Source organism: Lonchura striata, chromosome 1, assembly GCF_046129695.1.
Source record: "Lonchura striata isolate bLonStr1 chromosome 1, bLonStr1.mat, whole genome shotgun sequence".
NCBI classification, from domain to species: Eukaryota; Metazoa; Chordata; class Aves; order Passeriformes; family Estrildidae; genus Lonchura; species Lonchura striata.
Window position 1 is genome coordinate 110,524,641 of NC_134603.1, and position 24,928 is coordinate 110,549,568.

The 24,928-nt window shown below is 34.7% G+C and overlaps 1 protein-coding gene across 2 annotated transcripts in view; it reads left to right on the top strand.

The window, feature by feature from the left end:
• DPY19L1 (dpy-19 like C-mannosyltransferase 1) overlaps positions 1-24,928 on the top strand; it is a 44,571-nt gene that overhangs the window by 8,066 nt on the left and 11,577 nt on the right. For both annotated transcript variants that reach the window (XM_021553274.3, XM_077786654.1), the window contains 13 exons: positions 4,590-4,710; positions 6,237-6,330; positions 8,383-8,440; positions 11,955-12,046; positions 13,434-13,533; positions 14,874-14,951; positions 16,498-16,584; positions 18,019-18,078; positions 20,487-20,567; positions 21,326-21,427; positions 22,134-22,205; positions 23,656-23,705; positions 24,327-24,351. In XM_021553274.3, coding sequence (XP_021408949.2) covers positions 4,590-4,710; positions 6,237-6,330; positions 8,383-8,440; positions 11,955-12,046; positions 13,434-13,533; positions 14,874-14,951; positions 16,498-16,584; positions 18,019-18,078; positions 20,487-20,567; positions 21,326-21,427; positions 22,134-22,205; positions 23,656-23,705; positions 24,327-24,351 — 1,020 coding nt within the window. The remainder of the gene's footprint in view (positions 1-4,589; positions 4,711-6,236; positions 6,331-8,382; positions 8,441-11,954; positions 12,047-13,433; positions 13,534-14,873; positions 14,952-16,497; positions 16,585-18,018; positions 18,079-20,486; positions 20,568-21,325; positions 21,428-22,133; positions 22,206-23,655; positions 23,706-24,326; positions 24,352-24,928) is intronic.

The window sequence follows — 24,928 nt, forward strand, 5'->3', positions numbered from 1 at the left end:
CAGGTTGCAAGAGGTTATTTTGTTTTCCATTTTGTGTAGGACACACAAAACTCACAGAACCAAGCACATCACAGTTCCTAGTGGCTGTGAAATCCATGAGTGATAGTAGTCAGATGTTGCAGAGTAAATTCCTCTGTGGAGGACTGACTGCTGTTGGTTTGTGCATACTTAATGTTTCACTTGTTACCTGGTTAGATCACATTCCCATTCTGCTTTTTTGTCAGTAAAAAGAACATGTGTTTAAAGTACAGAAATGTTGAGGATTCTGTCTCTTAAGGATTTGCCAGTATCTCTCAAATATTTTGCAAAGGGAAGATTCCTTTGGTTAATGTTAATTACATTTCTGTAATTTCATGTGTCAGCAGCTGTTTATTTTTATGAGAACCAGCCAATAATGGCTGTGATTGTTGGGTCCTAGCTTTTATACTCATTCTCCTTCTCTGTTGGGGCAGAGCTGCTTTCAGGAACTGTATGTGTAAGAGTTCTTGATGTGCATATATTTGTACCAGTTGCACGTAGTGGTTTCATTTGCTTCTTAAGTCCTTGTTCTGGGAGAACTAAATGCTATGTAGGTGAGCCCTTTTTGTTGCCCTCTCACTTTTTTACAGTTTGCTTGGAATTTTTTTCTAACTCTGGATGGATTGCAATTCATTTCTAGAAATGGCCCATTGTGAACATCATTTGAAAACTAAAGAGTTATTTCCTCTAGCTGAAAAAGATTTCTTGACTTCAGCTATAGTTTGACTTTCAAAAATCAAGGATTACTGGTCAAATGAACTTGTTCTTAAAGACTCACCAGTATCATCCTGAAAGATGACAAAATAAATTAGATGATGAAATCAGATATACTGGCTGACATTCTATAAGAACACTGGGTTGATTACAGTACAAAATGTGTAGGCTTGTCTGTTAATTCAGATTTCTAGGATTATACTTGCTCATAGAAATTGGAGTTAAGGTATGAATTAATTCATCTTTTTTGTGCCTGTGTGGGCATGCAAAGCAGACAAGTAGTCTCCTCTACTCCTTTCAGTCATTTACTGCTTAATGTGTAGACTTCCTGTAAATAGTGCTTTGGGTTTTTTTTAAGTGTATTTCTTGAGTACTCCTGTTTCCACATAACTGTATTTATAAAACTGTCAATAGGTGCAATTTGACATTCGAAATACATTGTCTGAATTTATAGAATTTTCTTATTATTATAATGGGGCTGGGTGGTGAGAAGATGCTTGTTTATTTATTTGTTGGCAGTAAAATTTTTCCTTCAGATGCTCAGTATCCAGTCATGCTTCCTGAAAGTGTTTCATTTCCTGTTTGATATTTTGGGATCTTTCCAGCTCTTTTAGCCTATTAGTAGCACTAAGTCTGAATTCTATTAAAATGTTTGTTTGTTTAATGGATATTAAAATTAAATTAATCAAAACCAATCTGGAAATTCCATTGCTAAATATGATGTTAAATTAATTAAGAAAAGTAAAACAATTAACTTACATATACAGTCAATATTAGCCTTAAAAACTTTAAAAAAGGAAAAAAGGTAAAATGAGAGTATAGCAATCAATACATCATCTATGTAAATTATACATACAAACAGTAAAAAAAATATCAAAATCTACAAGGTTGTCCTTGTAGCTGCACAACGGTAAAATCCAAATAAAGTTGATTTTCCAAGTATTTGCTCCATGGTCAGGGTGTTCTAGTAATTGTAGTGTTCTCATTTCTGATGAAAAATGGTAGAGAGATAATGTGTTAGTTTCTGTGGTGGCGAGATAACGTGTTAAGTTTGCTCTCTGGATGTTCATTGTTATGGAACAGTTGATATTTCTATGTGTGGTGGTGATACTGAAGATGTGAGTTGAAATGAGGAGTGTGTTGCAAAGATCTGTGTAGTTGGCTTTAAAGTGCACACTCAAAGGCAGCTAGTGAAAGGGCTTGACTTTTCTATGTGTTCTTTTGCAGCAAAGGACTGGCCTTGTCCACAGAGCGCTCCTTGGTCTGAAAGCTAGGCTTTGTTTTCCAAGTGCTGCATTTACTGCCTTACCTGATACAGAACAATAGAAATTTCAGAAACATCACTGTGCTCCAACTGACCTAGCAATTTTGTTCTTCCTACTGATTTGTTTCCATTTTTATGCCCATGTTAACTGTTTCATGTAAAGTAGCTTCTGGCAAAAAATAGGTTTTTTTGCTTGAAGTACCTAGCCTGATACCTTTTTAGGGAGTATTCACGTGTAAAATCTGTGGCAGACACAGGCAGTTGTGGCATAAACAGGTTAAATGGTTAAGTTGATAAATTAGTAATTGATTTTTTTTTTTTTTTTTTTTTTTTTTTTTTTTTTTTTTTGGTGCAACATTGGTTTGGCAAGAATGCTTAATATGCTTGTCTAGTGTCACTTTCAGGGCTGGTGATGCAAATCTGCCATACATCAGATGTTTTTAACAAAGCACATTCGGGTGATAAGAAGAAAGGCACTGATTTGATTCTCCAGGCCTATTGATGTCTGTCTGGGGATGGGTCAGGTGTGTGGTTCATGTATGCACATGTGCACTGCCAGAAGCACCAGGGCACAGAAGTTCCGAAAGCTTCCATAAATTCAGGATACTGTACTTTGTAAGGCACAATATTGAGGCTCAGAGTCTCGGTATAGGAAGATGTAGTTATATTTTAAATATACAGAATTTGCACTGCGAGGGTGTGAAGGCCACAGATGAAGTGAGCCACGAAGATTGGAGCCTTGATATTAGAAATTAATGAATTTTAAAATCCCAGAACAGTTGAGGTTGGAAGGGCTGTCTGAAGGTCTTCTAGTCTCAACACTGCTCAAACCAGGGTGAAATAGAGCAGGTTGCTCAGGGTCATCTCCAGTTTCGGTTTGAATATACTCCACCTCTGTGCAGATTGTTCCAGTGTTTATAACTCCCAAATAACTACTTGGTTTATAATTGGTTTATAACTCCCAATAACCACTCCCAAATTAAAAAAGTTTTTTTTCCTATGTATAAGTGGAATTTCTTGTATTTGAATTTGTGCTCATTGTCTCATCTCTTGTCAACCAAAACGTCTATCTCAGTCATCTTTATTCTATGTCCTTCTTGTCTTGGGCAGCCCAGAACTCAGCTCAGCACTGCAAATAGTCTTAGCAATACTGAGTGGAGGGGAAGAGTCACCTTTCTTGTCCTGATGACATACAGCTGATGATATATTTGTCTTTTTTGCATCAAGGGCTTGTTGCTGGTTCAACTATAAATTGTCCACAAGGACGCACAGGTCCTTTTCTGCAAAACTGCTTTCTAGGTGGTCAGCTTCCAACTATAATGGTGCACAATGGTGTTCATCCCCAGTGCAGGGCTGACTTTGCATTTCCCTGTTAGCAAGATTCCTGTTGGCCCATTTCTCCTGCCTTTTGATGTCCCTCTGAATGGCAGCACAAGGATCAGTCACTCCTTCCAGTGTTTATCCTGCAGATTGGCTAGGGATGTTCCCTTGTGCCATCATCTAGTCTTAAGATGTAGAACAGATTGACAGCAGATTAAAAAAAAATATCTGCAGTTGTCTCCTTATTTATCAAGACAGTCATCTCAGAAGGTTATAAAGCTGGGCAGGTGTGATTTCACTTTGTAAATCCATGCTGATTGCTTCCAATCACTTTTCTGTCCTTTGTATATTTGGAAGTGGTTTCCAGGAGCATTTACTCCATCACATTCTCACACCCATTGTCTGTTTTTCTTTCTTGCCCTTCTTGAAGATAGAAGTGACATAAAGAGTTTTATTAATTGTATGGGGAACGAGAAGAGAGAATCATCTTTCTTATATATGTTCTCTGTGACACAGGGCAGAGGCAGCTAATACTGCAGTGGTGAAACATATTGTCAGTCTGGGAACCCCTGGGTTATAACTTTCAAAGCAGCTCAACTGGAATGGCCACATTACTCATTTATGAACTCTATAAAGTCAGTTATATCCTGACAGAATAGCTTGGTAATGTTATTAACTAATGGCTTTGCTGTGAGATGAGTTTTCATTTTTGCTGTGTGTAAAGTACTGATGTTTTCTGTGTCAGGTGTTGAGGTTTAGTTGAGTTGTTGTTATAAGAGCATCATTTGCATGGAAAATGGAAATGCTCTCTTACATTGCATCTGGAAGCCCTTTGAATGCATGCTTAAGATTAACCTATCAAAATTTAGCAGACTAAAAATCCTAAAGATTTGGTCCACTAATATTCTTGTGAGGTGGAGAAAAATTAATTGGCTTGAATGAGTTCAGTTTGGTCAACTGTCCTCTGTCAACAACATCTGTGATTTTAATATCTGATATAAACAAAAATACTCAAATGAGGAACCTTCCAGGCAATGCAATACATAGGTTTGTTTTTTTTTTCTGAATATTGTAGCTTGATGCATGAAAATATTTCTGTTCTAAAGCATCTAAGGCATAATTTTAGTCTGTAAATGAAGTCTGTTAGATGCCTCTAGGAAATTGTGGTCAAAAGTGCTGAGATAAATCCTGAGTTTGAAAATGAGCCTGGATGAGGGCCAGCTGTCATGAGAGGTTACTCTGGGCAGAAACTTCTAATCCTATTTTCCTCTAGGTGGTCCTTGCCAGCTGGTACCGCATATATACCACCATTATGGATTTCCTTGGTGTACCAACAAAGACATGTTGGACTGTAAACAGAGGAAAAGGACTTAGTCCTGTCGAAAGCTGTGAAGGTAAATTCTGGTTTATGATGGTTTCTCCTTGGAAGCGTGCACTTGTGACTTTATGTATTTCAGAAATAATAAATATTCCTGTGTTACCAAGGGTGAAAAATGTAGGTTTTGCTTATTAGGCAACTCCTCCAGCCGAGATTGAATTCCTATCCTGGACTTCAAAACTTCACAGTTATTGTCTGAGCCTTCATAATGTTGGATTGTTACAAAGAATAAGATGTCCTCAATGTAGGAGCCTACTGTACTTGTGTTAATTTGTGTAACTTCTGAAGGATCCCAAGTACATTCCAACTTCCTGCATTTCAGAATTTGCTCCCTCAGTTTTGGAGATTTTTTAGAGAAATCTTACTTAGTGATGCTACTGAGAAGAATCCTCTTCCTCTCATGAGCTGCTATTCAGCATAAGAATTTCAACCTTAAACCTTGATTAGACACCAAAGCAAAGATGCTGCCACTTTTTTTTTTTCCCCCATGTTTGAAATACTGGCTTGTCAAGTACGTATTAAACAATAAAAGTACCTTACCAAGAAGTGCTTTCGAGGTATTCTACAGTCAGTTCAAGATGAATAATAGATGGTAGTTTGTGAAGTTGTTTCATTTTATCATTTAGAATACCTTTGTGTGATGACAGGGTAGTATTTTTCCTTTGCACAAAGGCTGTTAAGAACTTCAGAGCTTGAATGGTTCACTTTCTCTAATTTTGTGTGAAGCAATAAACAGTGTTCCTGTTTTTCATGAAAACAAAACCAACAGAAGCACCAGCTATTGAGACTACTGTGTTTTGTGAGCATATCATCATCTTACTTTAGAAAACTGTCTTGCTGTGTTTTCAGCAGTGGGGAATAATCAGTTTTGCATATGAAACTGAAGTTTTGCTGCCATTCACTTTAATGAATAAGGCTTTTTATGCTGTATTGCTGAAATGATTAGAGCCAGGAGGGTCTAAAGAAATGTGGGAAGGCAAATAACAGCAAGAAGAGTGAGCACAGAAGTGTCTGTTAATGAATAAATTGAAAGACTTGCATTACTGGAAAATATCTTGGCTTATAATGAAACAAAGAAAGCAAAGAGCATTGTATGTGATATGTTGAAAGATGGATTTACTCCTGCAAAATATGGGAAGTGAGAGTCTAGGATCAACTAACCTGTTCTAAGAAGCTCTGTGAAATAAAAATGTAGTCTAGAGAATATTCTTAGCAGTACTTCTACCTTCTAAACCTCACAGGTTTTTCTCTGCAGTTAATGCATCCCTCTTGGCTTTTTCTGTCACTGACTGCTGCAATGTTATATCTACCCCTACTCTTCCTGGTTGTATTTCAAAGCTCTGGTCTCCTGATTGAATCTTCACAATAGTCTTAATGACATCTACTTTTTTCTTTTAATTGTCTCTTTCTGTAGATACACTGAGATACTATGCTGATAGTTTATATATAATAGATAGGATAGTATGCTGATTGTATGGTGCTTTATAACCAATATGGCCTTTCTTCTGTATTTTACAACAAATATTAACTGTTTTTTGTTAGGGTTGGGAGACCCTGCTTCCTTTTATGTTGCTGTGATTTTTCTGTTGAATGGATTTATGATGTCACTGTTCTTCATATATGGTACATACCTCAGGTAAGGCAGTTGAGACTGGGCTATTTAGTTGGTATTAGCTGTCTGTTTTAAACAAAATTTGAAAAAGAGAATGTAAAATTATTTTTATGGGATATTGGTTATTTGTTTGTACAGCAGTAGTGCTTTTTTTTACATACACATTGTCACTAAAAATTACTGAAATAGAGAAGCTTTTTGCTTAAAATAATGATGATGCTGCTGGAAAAAATACTGTAGAAAATTTTATTGACATATCTCATTGATACCACTGGGTTGTGAATAAAGCTAGGTATTTGTATGTGTTTTAAACAGTTTGTGACATATTTCTGCTCTTAAAATTATCACTGTAACTCATTTTTAAACACAAGTTGAATGATGGTGTACTTTTAACCAAGACTGGGGTTTTCCCAGTGCTTTGCTTCAAGTCGTATTTGCATGTATTTCCATTTTAATGTAACTGAGAAAGCAAAATATGTTTTGACCTAATACATTCTTTTGTACGAATTGTATGCACTTCCCTTTTTCTAGAAATTTCTGTTTTCAGTATCTGTCCTTACAGTTCAGGAGCTGTAATACACTTCCATGTAAAAATGGATTCCACATTCAGCAGAAAAGCAGAAGTGGAAATACATTTTCTGTTTACATCTGTTTTCATGTGTTGGTTTTGCCAAAATGTGAAAGGCAGCTATAGTTTCCTCTGAGACATGTGATTGGCTTCCCCCTCACTCATTTTCTGCCTTCATTGTCATGGGTTTTCTTCTTTCTCTCTCTCAACCATGTGCTGATAGTTAAAATAAGGAATAGCTCAGGGCAGACACTGTCAGTAAAAATAGGAGGTTGCCTAGTGCATGTTTTGAGGAAGTAGGTAAACTTTGAATATTTGTGTCATTAACTTGAATATTTCTCTTAGGGGAGTATACAGAAATTCACATTCATATATGAATGTCATTGAAAAATCAGTACACTCTTTATTTCTCATTACTTCCTTTAGAAAGCATAGACCTTGAGTTTTGTTTCTGGTTTGGGGTGGATTTTCGGCAAATTTTTGTTTTGTTTCTAGGGCTAACACTTGGTTAAAACTTGGTATCTTTAATCCTCAGATTTTGTACCCAGAACCTACTGATTCTGTTTGACTTGTATATTTAGTGACGTGTGAAAGATCTGAGAGTGTTGGAAGGGGTTTTTTTGGTTCACTTTTGTGTGTGGTTGATTTTTTTTGCTGTTGTTTTGTTTGGGTTTTTTTTTTAAGACTCTTAACATCTGGCTGCTGCTTTTGTTTAGTAGCAAAAATGGTATTATCTGTCATTCAGAGTAGTAGTGAACTTGTGTGCACAGAAAAGTTCTTTGCTTTATATCACATGACTTGAGCAATTACAAATATGTTCAAACAAACAGGAACTTTTTCTATTGCTCTTTTAAAATGGGAAAAATATAAGTAATATCTTTGGGTTTACTTTTGCTATTTATTCAATAGGTGAATTTGATTGATATAGAAATATAAAAAATACTTATATCAAGGGCTTAGAAAGCTTCCTCATGTTAACATTGCAGTATTTCACATAAAAATTATACTGTATCTTGCATTGACCATATAATGAGTTGATTCTAAATATGTTTTTTTTAATGTGCTTGATTTGATTACCCTAAATTAATCTTTAGATCCAGACCAAAATTTTGTGTTGGGTGATTGAGCATGCAGATTCTGAAATTTACTGCTCAACATCTTAGGGAAGAAGTACTGTGTTTATATTGCCAGTTTTTTAAAGCAGCAGATGTAATGATCTAACCCAAAATTTGTGAGCAGTGGAATAACTGTTTTCCAAATTATTAACATTAAAATTGGTGTTCTGCAAAAAAGAGTTGATGTATGAAGGACTGGTGTGCTCTGAAATAAACACTGTCTAACTAGTATTTTAATATTGTATGTACTCTGTTGATTGCCTTCCCTTGATGTTTGAAAGCTTTCCTCCTTTCCCCCAATAAACTTAGCTATATACAAGTGCTACTTCACATTTTTTAAGCAACATTGATCGTGATAAGATTCTCTTGTATCTATTTTTCTTCTTCTCATAGTGGGAGTCGTCTAGGAGGCCTTGTTACCGTGTTGTGCTTCTTTTTCAATCATGGAGAGGTAGGTTTCTCTCTCCCACCGCTCTTTTTTTTTTTTTTTTTTTAATTATTATTGAAGTTTAAGCTAATTCTGATTTCATTAAATGTAGTGATGTTGCTTATTTATTTGAACTTAAATTCAATTAAAATAAATAAATAAAACAATTAAAATCAAAATACACTATGACTGAAAAATACATAGCGCAATCCAATGTCCCTTTAGTGCTTAAAATAAAAAATCAGAAAGGATCTATAATGTAAATTGGCCCTGAGATTGAAACTTACTAGCACAATGACTTCAAGTTTCAAAACATCAGAATACTCTATTTTCGTGTCCATACCACACATAACTGGGGTACATGTACCATATGATTAAGCTTCAGAAGCTTCTCTAAATTGCTATATATTTTATTGGAAATTCATCAATACAAAGAAAATGCAAAAAAACCTCTGTATTACTTAGATACTATACCCAGGATATACAGAATTTAGAAGTAGTGTATGTATGTAAAGGCTTCCAGTGCTAAGCTTAAGTAAGCTGCATTGCAGGAAAGAAGAAATAAAGAAACTGTCACTTACAGCATCTCCTGGTTTTCCCAGTTAATGCTGTTCATGTCATTGTTTCATATTTTGGAAGAAAAATCATAGCTTTCAGTCTTATTCCCTTGAGCTGTTTTTTTCTTTTTTCTTAGTGCTCATTTTATGAATGGAAATTTGTAAAGAACTTCTAAATGGAAACTAACTACCATACAAATTAGTTTAGGGTTGAATTTATGTTTTGTTTTCTTACTTTACTGAGCTGGACTTGGTAGAGAACACTGAGTTGTAAGAATATGTATTGTACATAACAGAATTAGAGATGCTTCCATTCACAGTAAGCTTTGACAGATTTCTTATAAAACAAAAATAGGTATGATAAAATAACTATTTAAGTAACTATTCATTTGAAGTGTCTTTTCTTTAAATATCCCCCATGTATGCATGGGGGATATTTAAAGAATTTAGGCATTTAAGAATTTAAGTATGTTAAAGCATTGTCACCTATGGATGCTGAAGTGCCTGGTTGAGAACAGGTAAACATTAGAGTTGCTAAACTTACGTTGTGTTCTGCAACTGTAAATATGGCATTTTATGTGGATTTCTGTTATTAAGTGAAATGATGTTTGATCCTTTGCTAGTGAATACTAATTGAATAGGTCCTGTTTTGCCAAGTCTGTGAAGGTGGTAAGTGTAACTTCAGAAAGAAATGTGTTGAAAACTTACAGGTAGTGGTAAAAGAAAACCATTTATTTCACTATGGTAGGTGACTGTAGGAGAGCTTCTCTCTCTCTCTGTGAATGACTTGACTTGGGGAAAAAAAGCACAGATAATGTATTTTGGAGAATGGTGTGAGATCAGATCTGCATAGCTCTGCACAGATGTAGTCTGGGCTTAGGTAGGGCTTAAGGAAGACAACCCTGATTCAAGCTCAGTTGTATGGATTTCTGGAGAAAATAGGAAATACTTGCAGGGGTGCAGCGTTGGATCTCAGCTGGCACTTTGTGTTTGGACCATAGCTGAATGGAAAAACTCAGACTTATTTGATATTGTTGTGTATATGGCTATGGTAGTACCTGCAGTTCCAGGTGCACAGGGGGCCTCTCCTCACTGGGTTGAATGCCATGCTGTGGGTGTGCCTAATGTATGTAAGAGATGCCCAGATCTTTGATAGGCTTGTGATTATGTGCAAATCATCTTGTGTGGGTCGAAGGTGGGTGCAGTAGAGCTAGACCAGCTGCCAAAAATTTCCTTTCCAATTTGGGAAGGATAGGACTGAACTACATGAGTAAGCCTGCTGCAAGCCTTGGTATCTGAGCTCTAATGCTGTGTAAAAGTGGTATGTAAAAATGCTCTCTGACTTTGAGCTAGTGACCCTAAGGCTGTATGTTTTGGTTTGTGCTGTGCTTGTGCTACTGTATTTTAAAGATTTCAAACGTAGACAAATCTGATATATTTCTACCTGCAGCAGACTGAGTTTATAGCCTTGATAAATCATCCACAGATGATTGAGTTTAGCATTATATTCAAAATATAGAAAAGTAGCATAGCCCATGTTAGTCAATCCACTTCTAAGGATGCTTCCTTTTTATGGTTGTGTATGCTCATCATTTTTTTCCTGTCTTATCTTCTCCAGTATCATAAGATTTGGTAAAGCAAGTGTTGCTGTAGTCTTGAAAATAAGCAAAATGACTACACTGCTTTAGAATAATCATGACTATATTTATTGCTTATTAAAAAAAATTAGCTCATCACATCTGTGCAGTCAGCTGAGGACAGCATATTAATACATATATTTATAAAAGGTTTATTTTAATGATAATTGGTGTGGCTTTTACAAAGAGTGCTTTGAGATGTCAGAGACTGTGATTAATGTGATGGGTTTCTGTTCTTTGCTTTTATTTTACACTAATAATTTATCATACTTGGGAAATAGCAAGACAATAAGCAAGGAATTATGTAATGTTGATTTTAATGACTTGTTTGGTAAGACAATATTTTTAAAAGTGGTTTAAAATTCTGGGAAGCAAAGGTGAAGGAACAGCCTGGCATCAGTATCCTGAGTATTTTCGTAGATCCGTTATAGTCCATGTTAAGATGAATTACATTTTTCTCTTGTACTTGTATAGAATTTACTTCTAATTTTTGATGCAAGTCTCTTGACAGCCAATTTGAATCTGGTTTTTGTATGTCAAAGTACTCCTGTAAAGTTGTATTTGTTCTTTTTATTAAGTTCATTGCAAGGACTTTATAAAGAGCTGAATATAAACATTGGAATCAACAGTTGTAGCTGAGCCATTTGCCATGAGTCCCATTATTTATTTGTCATGAACCCATTAATTAAGAAATTAATGAAAAAACTATTCAGTTGACTTCAGTGTATCATGCTTTGCTTTATTAGGGTTAAAGAGTGGGATACAATAGTTATGTATGAGTAGTATAGGTTCTGTATGAGCTTAATTTAATGAGTTTAGTGTACTGGCCTGTTTTTCAGGACAGCTTCAGATTTTATACTTAATGTACTGTTACTAATAGAAATGAGAAATGTTTGTAACCTAGAGAACTGTAGCATAATGAGGAATATATTGCTTTATCCTTCAGATCATCTCCCAACACCCTATCTCTAAGTGTGGCAAGTCACTGCATGAATTTGAGAATTATTTACCTAGAAGAGTTTATTATTTCAGCAAAATCAGGGACAAGTAGCTGCTGCCCTCCTTTTTTCTTGGATATTCTCTAGCTGCCACATTTCATTTTGGAAAAGCAGTGATCTGTTTTAATTAGAGAGTGTATTTTGGGCCCCAAGTGTGGAAGCCACTTCCTTTTCCTTCCTCTTTTCTGCTTCCTGGCTTGTTTTTTTAACATTCTGACTAAAGCCTCATATAGCTCAGTTTTTGCTTTATTGGCATATCTGTAGTCATTCATTTTTAAATACAAATGCATGGTTTTATAGAAGTGCATCAGTGAGTGTTACTATCTAACCCAGTTCTTATTTTCAGTGTACTCGTGTCATGTGGACTCCGCCTCTTCGTGAAAGTTTCTCATACCCTTTCCTTGTGATGCAGATGTTGCTTTTGACCTATATTCTCAGGTACCTCTCAGTTTATACTGGGTCTTTACAATGCTTTAAAAAAACTGAATGTTGCAGGACATTTATTTAGGTGCCGTTATTTAAATATTTATTTGAATGCCTCCATGTGCTGTAACAATGGTATCATTAACAGAGAAACTTTCCTCTGGCTGTTACATTGCAGACGCTGCACCAGTATATCTGCAGTCATATTACTCACTTATTAAAAGGAAAAACTTTGCAACTTGAAGACATGATTAACATAAAAATCAGAGTTACTGTGTTGGCAAATACGTGTCTAAAGTAAAAATCAGAATTTTTGGTTGATGTCCCTTCCTTCCCATGAGAAACAAGCTGATACTTCATCAATTGGTTTTGTCCCTCTTGGAGAGTGGTATGTTGGCTGCACGTAGAGTAAGCCTATGCTTTGCAACAGAGGATGCTATAGGCACCCATAAGCTAGTATGTTCTTGCAGTTTTCTATGACTAATTAACTACTCTCATTAACTAGTTCAGTGATTTAGAGCAGGCTAATTACATTAATGCAGGGATGCTCTTGAGTTCATTAGCCCTGCTTTTTCTGTGATTATTTCTGGCTTCCAACATGATTATGTTCCTGTCTTGCCTCTGTTTTAGAAAATAAGCATGACCATTCATACTTAAGGGCTTCTCTACCAACTCCATTGCATCAGATTTACAATGTATTTATGATTTAGCTGAACTCAGTACTTATAACCACCAATTTTCTTTTATTAGGTCATACTGATTTGTAGTTATTGATGTTTAAAGCAAAAGTATTTCATGCTTGTCACTAATTTATGTTTTTTATATGAGGAAAAGATATGTGCTGTCTAGGATTTAGTGAAATTTGAAACATGACGTTTCAGAATTGAATTTGCACTGATTCAACACAGGATTAAATATTTTAAATAGCCTTTATTTCAAGACATGGAGAATAGATTGGGGTTTCAGTTACAGATGAGTTTCATGTACTTGTCATTGTCTCCTCCCCTGAAACATCACTCAGGATTGCTAGCACAAAGTTGCAGAAAGTAAATACGCTAGAAATGTGAGAGAGAGGAGTTAAATCACTTTTAAATGCAGACTATTCTGAAAGAGTTGTGATTTTAGCTGAAATGGAAATGGTTTTGCCAGGAGAAGACTTGTTTGGCAATCAGTGACTCATCAAATAGTTAAGGAACATTAAACATCAGAGCTGTTGTCATGGAAACTCAAGGGAAAAAAATATGAAATTTGTTTCAGCAGTGTTATTTGTAGTTGATCAATATTGCTAGCTATCTTCCAAGGTAACTGTGTTTTTATTGCATTTTCTATTCTGCTTTTCAATTATGTGCAAACACCTGTGTAATTGTACTTACTGATGCCTATTCTGTCTCTTTTTCCCAAGGATTCCGAGTATTAATACAGGAAGCTTGATTGCACTGTGTGTTTCTAATATCTTTTTCATGCTTCCCTGGCAGTTTGCTCAGTTTGTTCTTCTAACTCAGGTAAGCCCATATTTGCCTCTAAATAACCTCTTTGTCTAACCTGGACAAATTGACTGCTTTGTATAGCTAGCCATTGAATTCACAACTATACTTTCCTTTTAGCCAGATTTCATTTTCACTGGCAGGAAAGATTCTCACTATATACCACATCAATCTTGCTAGTCTTGAGTTTAAAAGTTGACTATTTACACAATTTACATTCTGTCTCCAGGACTAAAAATATTTACTTTTCCCATATAAACAGCCTCTAGCCTGAGATCAGTACATTAGAGCAAGAAAAAAAAAACTTTGTCGTTTGAAGCACAAAAAAAAAAAAAACCACTGATCAGGCTGTTAAAATTTTTAAATATACAGGTGTTTGCATAATGTGTAATATCTGGCATGATTTTGCATGATTTTTTATATAATTCTGATGAGTAGTGCTGTAGTCTGAGATTTTGGATAGTTGAGGCAACTGTATTTAGCACTGAAATCTGGTGAATGCTGACTAGAGCTGTAGGATACTGTCACACAGCAACTTTCTTTGTGTTTGAGTTGGTTGAAATGAATTTCAGCCTGTTGACTGAAATCCATCTGTGTCTCCAGACCTTTTCACTTGCCTGCCTTACTTGAAGCAGATTATGTCTGGTTTGAGTTGATAGCTTTAAACAATCAATATAAGCTGTGGTACAGAAGGTTTCTAACTGCATAAGAGGAAAACAATAAATTCTGTAACATACTGAGAAAAACTCATCAATATAAGCTGTTCAAGTTGCTGAGCCTGAAATTTGAAAATTCAGGTTCACTTCATAATTTCATTAGTTTTCCATATGAGTTTTAAAAGGCTGTTTAATCCATACGTCAACAAGCTTTATTTTCCTCATCAGCAAATTGCTGAAAACTTAAAATTAATGAGTAATTCTGTTGTGGTTTTGACTGATGTATTTTGGGGTTTTTGGTTTTGGTTTGTTTGGTTTGGGGTTTTTTGTTTGTTTGTTTGTTTGTTGGGTTTTTTCCCATTTTTGTTTGGCTTTTGTTTATGTGGTTTGGTTTTTGGTTGGATTGGGTTTTTTTTAAATTTTATTCTAAATTTAAAGGTGAAAGGTAATGTGTTAGTGCTTCATTTTGGTGACTTGGATTTTTATAAAGTTGAATACTTATTTTGTAAACATTCAACTGTATTTCATAATTTTTATTTAGAGCACCACAACAGGATTTTTGAAAAAAATAATTATGAAACACCTAAGTACTTAGCAAAAAGTAGCAATAAAAGTTAATGAATGTTTGAATAATCTTTACTTTTGCATGAAGGAGTACACCAGTGCAAATTGTTTTAACTTCGTTTTCACTTTTGGTTTTAGATAGCCTCATTATTTGCGGTGTGTATTATGGGTTATATTGACTCCAGCAAATTGCAGAAGATACTATCTGCTCATATGGTAATGCTTTTTAAAATAAACCTTAAGTCTTCTCAAGCAGGTCAAAGCATGAAAAGAGACCATTTGTCTGAAGTGTTTTCCTTAGTTGCACAAAGGTTGAAAACATGCAGTGATAATGGAGGGGGTGGTCTGGATTGGAACTAAAATCGGGTTTTGAAAACTACGGTAGTCTTGACCATGCAGAGATCTTGTGGTTTAACTATTTGGGGAGATACTTAGAAAGGAAGACAAGAAAGTAAAATGTGAAGTTGAAAACCAATTTTTTTTCAAAACTGTATGAAACAATCAAGAAAGAAAAGAAAGATAATTAAAAGATGTGTCAGTTTCTGCATAATACCTGATTTTAATTTTTGAAGTGGAGAACATGGTCAAGTTTTGCTTTTTGGACTGAGATTAGAGTTTTAAATACAAAGGAAGATGTAGACTATTTTTTTAAGAAATGTGATGGTGTTTAAATATTTTTTTGCTAAAATTGTATTATGCTAACTCAATGGGTGAAAAGAGAATATTTCCCCAGAAAAGTAACTAAATTGTATTTCATATGTTTTAAAACATTTTTTTGAAATACTGTAAATGATAAACTAAAGGCAATGGTAAGTTCTATGCGATTCATTTCTCATTAAAGCAGGGACAAAATAAGCAGATTTGTTTGGTAGGTTTTTGACAGAAGCAGGATGACATACTTAAGTTTTCTGGCTTATGTCAATAGCTGTATCATAATTTAGGTGCCGAAGTGGCATAAATAGCCTATTTTCAGATAGATAAACAGTCATGTTATGTTACAGAGACAGCTTATTGAATCTGGGTAAACTGCCAGTCTGTTTCGTGGTGTTTTCAATTTTTGCCTCCCTCCTACCTTCCTCCTTCTATGGAAAATGAAAGTCTTAACTATATGAAGAGGGGAGTAGAAAAGTCTGCAAATTACTGTGTTATTTTTCCTTATTCCTGTGTATAAAAGAAGACAGAGCTTGTGTATTGATTTTTGCCCTCCAATTTGGAAAATGTAATTCAGATTGGTTTCTTTTAAAAAAGAGAGCACAGTAGGTCAGGATGATGGATAAAAAAATATTTCAGCCTTGAATTAGGTGCATATGATCAAACAGTCAATAGTTCTGCTTCCCTGACTTTGATGATGCTGGTATTTTAAGTAAATATTTGTCAGGAAGAAAGAAGACATCAAGCATTCTATTAATTTTTATGTTTGTCCAGAATTCTAAAAGGTAACAAACAGGATGGAGAGAACTCATACACTAACATAGAAAAAAATGAATATGTTAGATAAATTTCTGAAGTTATTTCTATTGCATTACATAAATTTATCCTATTACTAGGATTTGTTCTTACATACTTTTAATAAATAAATTAAAACAATTATCTACACTTGGCTACCTGTTGCTATTGGGTTCTTACAATCTGTGTTTTTAGAACAAATCTCAAGTGTATCAGGATTGCATTTTGCTGTAAAGTAAGTGTTTTTAAAATTAAAACTGTTATCACATTAGGTAATTCTTTTCTATTTTAAATTGAATAATTTTTATTCTTTCAGGTATCTCTTCTGGTGTGTTTTATTCTGATGTTCGGTAATTCAATGTTGCTGACATCATATTATGCTGCATCTTTAGTAGTTATCTCGGTAAGTTGCTTAAGAAGAATCATATGCTGTGCTGAGATTGCAGTGCTGCACTGTTAAATATGTATTGGTGTAAAATGTGCAACTGCTGCACTACCAGACAGATGAGAAACATGAGAAGCAGAATTAGACCATAAAGATATCTGGTGAAAGGGTAAGTGCTAATTCAAGAAATCATGGATTTGCACCAAAACCTCTTTGTAAGAGAAACTCAGATAAGACTCAGCTCTTCTACTTTTATAGTTCTCTTCTTTTTATAAAAATACAAAATTTATCATGTATGTAATTTTGACCAAAGTGATTGTAAAACAAGAAGCATGAGCAAGGAGAAGCTTCATTTAAATGCTTCTTATTGATAGTAAATCCTCTACTGCAGAACAAATGACTAAGCCATATATAATAGTGTTTAAGACTGTTTGAAACAGCTGCGTCATGCCACTGTGCTAGCGAAATTATTCACTGAAGATTCATCATCTCACCATTCATTATCTTAATTTTTCTTCAAATAGGAAAAAACCCCACAACCTCTTTCAGTTTTGCTTTGTTCCTCATAAAGGATTTATGTATGGAGATAAAGTGTTGTGAACAGATCCTATTTAGCTTACTGCAAATCATCTTAATTTCTGATTCTTTTTTGTCTACTTATTTATATTTTGTCAATCAGCAAGAGTGTGGCAATTTCTCACTTATGCTAGTAGAAAACTGCCTTGGCTGCTTATTTGCTGTAGTATAGTTTACTTTTTATGAATATTCTAGTTTCTTGTATCAGCTTTTGTAATTATATATTAAATACAGGTTGAGTTGCATTTTCAACCTGTTGAGTTCCTTGCCTGTTTTCTGCTTTGATAAAAGTATTTGTTGTTTGTGTTTTATTTGGATGCTTATATTGGCCTCAGTCTCACATATGGACTCGATTTCTGGAAGCTTTTAATTACATTGCTCATCTAATTAGCCTAAAATGGTTTTTCCTTCTGTCATAAAATGAACACATTGTGAAACAGAAAGGAGTGACTTCTACTGCCCTCCATGTTCTGTTGCCTTACTTGAAAATTGTATTGTGCTGCCAGTAATTTATTTCTTGCTTCAGTGTCTTGTCGTTCACAGAAGCAGACAGAACTCAGTTTCCCATTGGTTTTGATTTAAAGAAGCTTAGAAATGAATAATACAGAATCTCCTTACTCCTTCAGGAGAAAAGTAGTCTTCCATTAATTGTACTCGAACTGCAGGAAGAGTTTTTATGTTGCAAGTTTTGCCAGTTCTGGGTGAAATCATACTATATATATTCATATCTCAGGTTTTATTAATTATGGAAGATTTTTAAACAAATAAATATGTGATGCAGTAGGCTTACCAAAAGGAAAAACTGCTAATTCAGGGTACTGGAATAGCTTGTTATTATTACATTACCTGAAAATGTGCATTAATTTCTTTTATTAGGGAATTCTTGAATGGAGTCCAAAAGTCTTGAAAAGGCGCAAAAGAGAAGTCTATGTATGGGTAAGGAATTTTGAATATTTTGAATTTCAAAGAAAAACTATGACTTTGTTTTGTTTTTGTCAAATAGAGACACAGCTTCTGGTTTTGTTTCTAATAATTGAAAATCAAGGAATATAGCTGAATTACTGTCTTTAATAAATTGTCAATTGTCAGCAATTAGTATTAAATTCCTGAAGAAATAGAGCATAAACACGCATTTATATCAGAAAGCTGAAATAGCCTTTAAATGGCTACATGTTTAATTTTCACATTGCCAAATTTACATGTTTATAAAACTAAGAACTGTATGGAAATCCTTTTAAAGTAAATGTCAATTTAGAAAAGGCAAGTAAAAGGCGAACAGTCCTTGCAGAAATGGAGATTAAGGTACTGCATTAGATATATTCACTAAAATGTGGATATCTATATAATTATCTATATTATTTTTTAAGGATATTTTTATGACAACAGCAAACAAAATTGCATAGGGAAGCAAGTCAGAGTAAAACACTGTAGAGTGTGTGGGTGAGGTTGGAGGGTAGTAGAAGTCATGTCCAAACAGAGAGAACACTCCTAAAACTATTATGAATAAAATGTAACTCTATAGGAAACATGAGAATTGACTTGCTGCTTAAGACATAATGTTAACATGTAAAAACACCTGAAATGGGAGCCTACCAAGACTATGCCTGACTTAAGACCAGCATTTTTATTAAAGGAAGGGTAAGCTGATATCAAAACTGGCTGAAATTCATACAGTTATTATAAAGGAATTAGACTAGGAAGGAATTAAAATATTTATAACAAACTGCAGTGCGTGTATACATGCCTGGCTGTAGTACCAGGGAAGATCAGAGTGTAGGGAAATTTCATGTCAGGTTTCTGAAATGGAGATCCAAGGCACTTGTGGAATGGCAAACTAATAAATCTGGGTTTTGTAAAAGAATAAAAACTTGTACAATAAGGAAGGTGTTAGGCTGGATGTATGTACAGCATAATGAGAGACATCCAATGCTGCCTTTGTCAAAGGAAGTCACGCCTTGCAAAAGTGTTTGACTTCTCTGAAGGTTGTAGATAAGGGTGTGTGGGTGAATGTCACGTACATAAGTTTCAGGAACTTTTTGGAGAAGCTGTCTAACTGGAACTATAAAAGAAATTAAGCTCCATGAGATAAGGTATGAATGTTAGAAGTTCAGAAACAAAGGGTGGGATTAAATGCTAAGTTTTCAAAAGACCACCACGACCCTAAAAACATATGTAAAATGATTGATCCTAAATAAGGTGCTACCATTCAGCAGAGAAATATCAGTATTCTTATGCAAAGTTCTCTCAACACACCAATTCATTACTGAGCAGTATGAGGAGAATACTTGATGGAAAAGACAGAAGGACCTGTAGAGAAAGCAGAATTTAGTTTTTTTATTATGTAAATTCATATGTAACATTGTAAATATTGCATGTAGTCTCAGTCAATGTGTCTTACCTAAAAAAAATTAAAAACTATAATGCCTTCCCCCAAAATCTATTGACATTGAGTATGTAGATAATTATTAATGTAGATCTACCAAATAGCTGAGGTTTTTAAATACGTAATAATTCTACATCTTCTAAAATAAAGGTAAATACAGCAAAACCAGTGAAGAAAAGTAGAATGTAATTGCAGTTTTTTTAGTGTTCCTTATGGTAGCAGCAATAAGCTGTTAAGGAATAAGAAAGTTACTGTGGAAGAAAAACACTCAGAGGCATTCAGTAAAGGATTAGGATATCTCCTAGGTATTTAGGTTTCTTAGCAGCCATTAAATGAGATGACTAAATGCAACCCATCATCACTTAAAAGCCCTGGTTACATTAGGGCAAAGATCAGGTTTTTGTTGCATTCTCTCTGAAAGCATCTGCTGTGAGTCCCAAATACAAGATACTGAGACAGGTTGTCCTATTCAGTTGATCCACTTTTATAAGGAATTAGCTAGATTAAAGTACACTGCCAAGAATTTAACCTTCTTGGTACAGGAATAAACTTTATACATAACTAAAAGGAGTAACTGTTTGTTTATATTTCCATCAACTTCTAACCTCAGATCATCTTGAGACAGTGCTATAAATCAGTAAATTCCTCCAAAGATTTGAATTACCAGGCTAGCACAACATGATAATATAGAACAGCTCTTGTCCAAAAAGAACTGATAGGCACAAAACAGATGGAATAGACAATGAGGCTGCTCCTGTTTAAAGATAACTTTTCTACCCCCTCTGCTGCAATGTTGTATGCAGTGGTACAGCTGTAGTGTAAATCGGTGCAAAATTATTTCAGCTTATTATTTCAACATAGCAGAGTTTATAAGTTGTAGCTAAATTTAAGAAGCCTTTTAAAAAAGAAAAAATTTGTAGACGATAAAGACATCCATTTCATTCTAAATATATTTTTCAAGGTCATTGAAGGATTTGCCTGGTTATTTGGGACAGTCACCTTGAAATACCTGACTTCTCTTGTGTTTGGAATAGCTGATGATGTAAGTTCTTTTATCAGAGTATCTGGTTGGTATCTTTCAAAAATTTTGTTATTCCTGACATTTGATTTTGACGTCTTACTGATATACTTTCCTGAATTTCCAGAATTTGTTTTCAGAAGTGCGAGAGAGATTGTATGTTTGCTTTTTCTTTCATTATGTATTATCACTTTGAGATGTTATTACCAAAATTTACGAAAACACAAGTATCTTTACTTTTGTATGTGAATGCTCTATGTGTTTGTTTTTAAATGTAAATTTATAGGGCTTTGTTTGTCTTGGGTATCTTCTATGTGCACCTTTATTTACTCAGTTTGTAAATTCACTCTTTTCCTAAATTAATTTTCAGGACAGTTTTGAAATGCTTCTAGTAACAGGTACAGCCTTTGCTGTATTTCAGCCCCTTTATTCTATTGTTAAAAACCTGTCAGCAGATGTGTATCAAGGGGTAAAAGATAGCAAGGTCCAGTCTTAAAATATGACTATGCAAAACTATACTCTTGTTGAATACAATCACTTTTTTTTGCTGTTTTCTGCTTTTTATTTAACACCATACAATCTGTGTTAGACCCAAAGATGTTATTTAATATACTGGAAGTAGAATTTTGGTGCTCTTCTAACAACATTATAAGTGATATAAACTTCAGTTCTAATTAAAAATATTTCTCAATACAATAAAATTTCTCATATTTATACTACTTTGCTGTGGAAAACAGGACAGTTTTTGCTTACGACAGTTTGGTATTTCTTTCTTTTACCAGGCTCATATAGGAAATATATTGAAATCTAAATTTATTGGCTACAAAGATTTTGATACATTAATGTATACCTGCGCTGCTGAGTTTGACTTCATGGAAAAAGAGGTAATTTTGTCAAAATATGTAATTTTGGAAGAGGGAACTTCTTTCTTTAGCTTTATTTGTAACTCAAACATTTGAGAACCACATCTCTTACAGCCATCCTAAGTTCAAATACATACTTGAAAAGAGAAATTGATGAACTAAGGCTAGATTTAATTGGGCTTATTGCATTTAAGTGAACTTTAACCAAAACAGTGTTTTGATTTTAGATCTAAGAAATATGTTTGCTTGAATGAAAGAAATGAAAAAAAGAAGAAAAGAATAAATGAAAGATTACAGTTCTGCAAACAAGATTTTATGGGGCTCTCAGTACCTGGTTTTTAGTATATGGAAAATGTACTGAGAGCTGCAAGGACATTATATAGTAGGCTTAGACTAGAACAGCATTGAAGCTTCATAATGTGGCATTAATAGACTTCTTTTAACATATCAGTGCCTAGGTATGCATTTAGAGTGTTTACAGATTAGTCGACCTATAGTACTCAAATTCAGATGAGATAGATTAAATTTCTCATCTTTGGATGGCTTGCCAAAGAACTGGAAATAATTTACTGATGACTTTAGTATTAGGGCTTTAGTATGATTCCTGGGTGGAATTTACATTTACATTTTACTCTAGAAAGATCTCCTTATATTAATTTCTTCAAAATGGCGATTGAAATAATTACAGATAAAGGAAAGCAATTAATGAACTTAATTTCCATTTTAGACTCCAGTAAGATACACAAGGACTCTGCTATTACCAGTCGTTCTGGTGGTTTTTGGGGTAATCATCAAAAGGGTAAGTGATTGATTTACTGAGTCACCTTTACCTTGAACTTACATTTCAGTTTTTTTGTTTTTAAGGGATTGCTATTTATTTATTTAATTGAGATGGAAAGAAATTTATGTGGTGGGTTAACCTTTGCTGACTACCAGGTGCCTGCCAAGCCATGCTGCCATTCCCTCCCCTCAGTATGATGGGGAAGGAAGAGTAGAAAAATCTCATGGGTCAAGATAAGTACAAGGGTCTTACTCTCTGATTCACTATCATGAGCAAAACAGACTTGGATTGAGGAAGATCAAATTAATTTTTTTGTGAATTCAAAATAAAATGCCAAAAGCAAACCAAAAACTAAAACCATCTTTTCCTCATCCCCAGGCTCAGTAGGTCTCTTCCATCAGCTACAGTTGTTTTAAGAATGGGGTCGGCATAGGTCCTTTCCATGTTTCTTCAGAAACAGACTGCTCCAGCTTGTGTCCCCCACAGCTTGCAGCTCCTGCCATAAAACCTGCTCCTTTGTGGATTCTTGTCCACAAGCTGCAGTTCCTGCCACGAGCTGTTTCCTTTGTGGGCTCTCTGTAGGTTGCAGCATCTTTCAAGGCATGTGCACCTGTTCTGGCATGGGGTCCTGCACAGGTCTCAGATGAATTTCTGTCTGTTCCACCATAATCCTACATGGGCTTCCAGGGAAAAAAAAAACAAAACAAAACAAAAACCAACTTATATCACCATGGTGTTTCCCAAAAGCTACTATCTCATGGAGCACCTCCTCCCACTACTTCACTGACCTCGGTGACTTGAGGGTTATTTCACTCCCAGTTTTCTTACTGCTCTTTCTTAAACATGCTGCAGAGTTATCTTTTTGTAAACATATTATCAATAGGGGCCCCACTAGTGTTGCTGATGAGTTCAGCTTTGGCCAATGGTAGATCTGGTTTGAAGCTGTCTGGAACTGTCTCTCTCTGACATGGGGGAAGCCCCATGTCTCTTCCCACAGAAGCCACCCTGCTGCAATGCTCCCCCTGCTGAAACCTTGACATGTAATACAGTCAGAAAAAACACAGGTTTTCAAAAACATGTATTTAAAATTCTGTATTCTCTTTACAAAGATTTTTGCAAAGGTCCAGCCCTGAGTCAGTGATAAAACTTGATTTGAAAAGAAATTTCTGTTATTTAGCTGATGAATACTAAAACTGGAGTTTATAACTGTTTTTGTAAATTTGATTATGTATCGTTTGTGTAAAAACAACTTACAGTTTGCACAGGAACAGATGGGATAACTGCTAACTGCCTGACTAATTAAAAATCCTCTAAAAGAAGTTTTAGCTAAAACATTGCATGTCTTTTATCTTAGCATTATCTCAAAAAGAGATTACCCAGGTGTAGTTTAATTTAGGAAATGTTGAAAATGCTTCAAAATGCTTTTTAAAGTATGTTCATACTTTTTGTTGTTTCTTGTTTTCTTCAGGCAATTAAATACATTCTGTGGTCCTTATCTCACACAGGCCGATATGAGAAGTAAGTATTGTCTCCTCTTTTAATGTAAAACTGAATTTTGTGCTGGAAGTTCATTTGATTTGCTATATGCTACAAAATTCAGAATTTTACAATATGTAAGTCCTTTTTGAAAGGTTAGTTATGTGCAGTTCAGTAACTGAATGGATGTATTACAAATTGTATATTTATATTATAAGTAAAACTAAGGCTATCTGCTCAACTTGTTTTAGACATCTTAACCCATTTATGCCTAGATTTTATATCTAATGATTTACTGTTCTGCTCTGTTCCTAAAGCAGTATTTATGTGCCTTTTTTTTTCTTTTTTTACTATAAATAGTGAATGCAAACTTTTTTTTCCCCATTATTTTATTCCAGGTTATAAAGGTACCTGAGGTTCATTTCATGGAAATAATTTTAAGAATCAATACTCAAGATTTCGAAATAGATACAAGGATTGAAGAAGATAGTTACAATTGGCCATTTATTTCAAAACTTGCATAGAGGGGAAAAAATCTGACACTTGATTCACGCTTACTGGATTAGTTGCATTGTCTAATGCCATTAGAAATTATTTTAAAATAAAACCATTTGTTCTGTAGTACATAAATAATGATGGGTTTTGGGTTGTTATTTTTTTCAGAGAGGAACGTTTTAACCATGGTGAGGTAAGATTCTTTTTCTGCACAATTTTATTCCTTTGTTAATGGAAATACTCAGTATTGAAATGGAGGTTGCAATGGGCTGATGCTCATACATGTGGATTATTTGAAGTTAAGTATTTGCATTGTTATTTCCCTAATCTGAATTTGGGCCTGGCATGTCACCAGGATAACTCGGAAATGTTGAATAAAGGAATATACTGGGTAATGGGGGTTTGTACGAGAGAGGAATCTTGTACTTTTACTGTAGCTGTTCCAAAAGACATTGAAATTAGGTTGGATTTCCCATTTTCTACATGGAGACTGAGAAGGAGATTGGTTCCTTTGCTGGGGTTTCACATGATGTATAATGTTCAAATTCTGTTTTGAGATATGCCATAATGAATGTTGTAGTGCACATGGTTTTCAGTAAAATGGTGCAAAGCAACGTGGTGTGTCCCCCTCTGGAGCCCTCGGAACAGGAAGAGCATGGACCTGTTAGTGCAGGTCCAGAGGAGGTCTGCAAAAACAGAGGGATAGAATGCCTCTGCTATGAAGACAGGCTGAGAGTGTTGGGGTTGTTCAGCCTGGAGAAGAGAAGGCT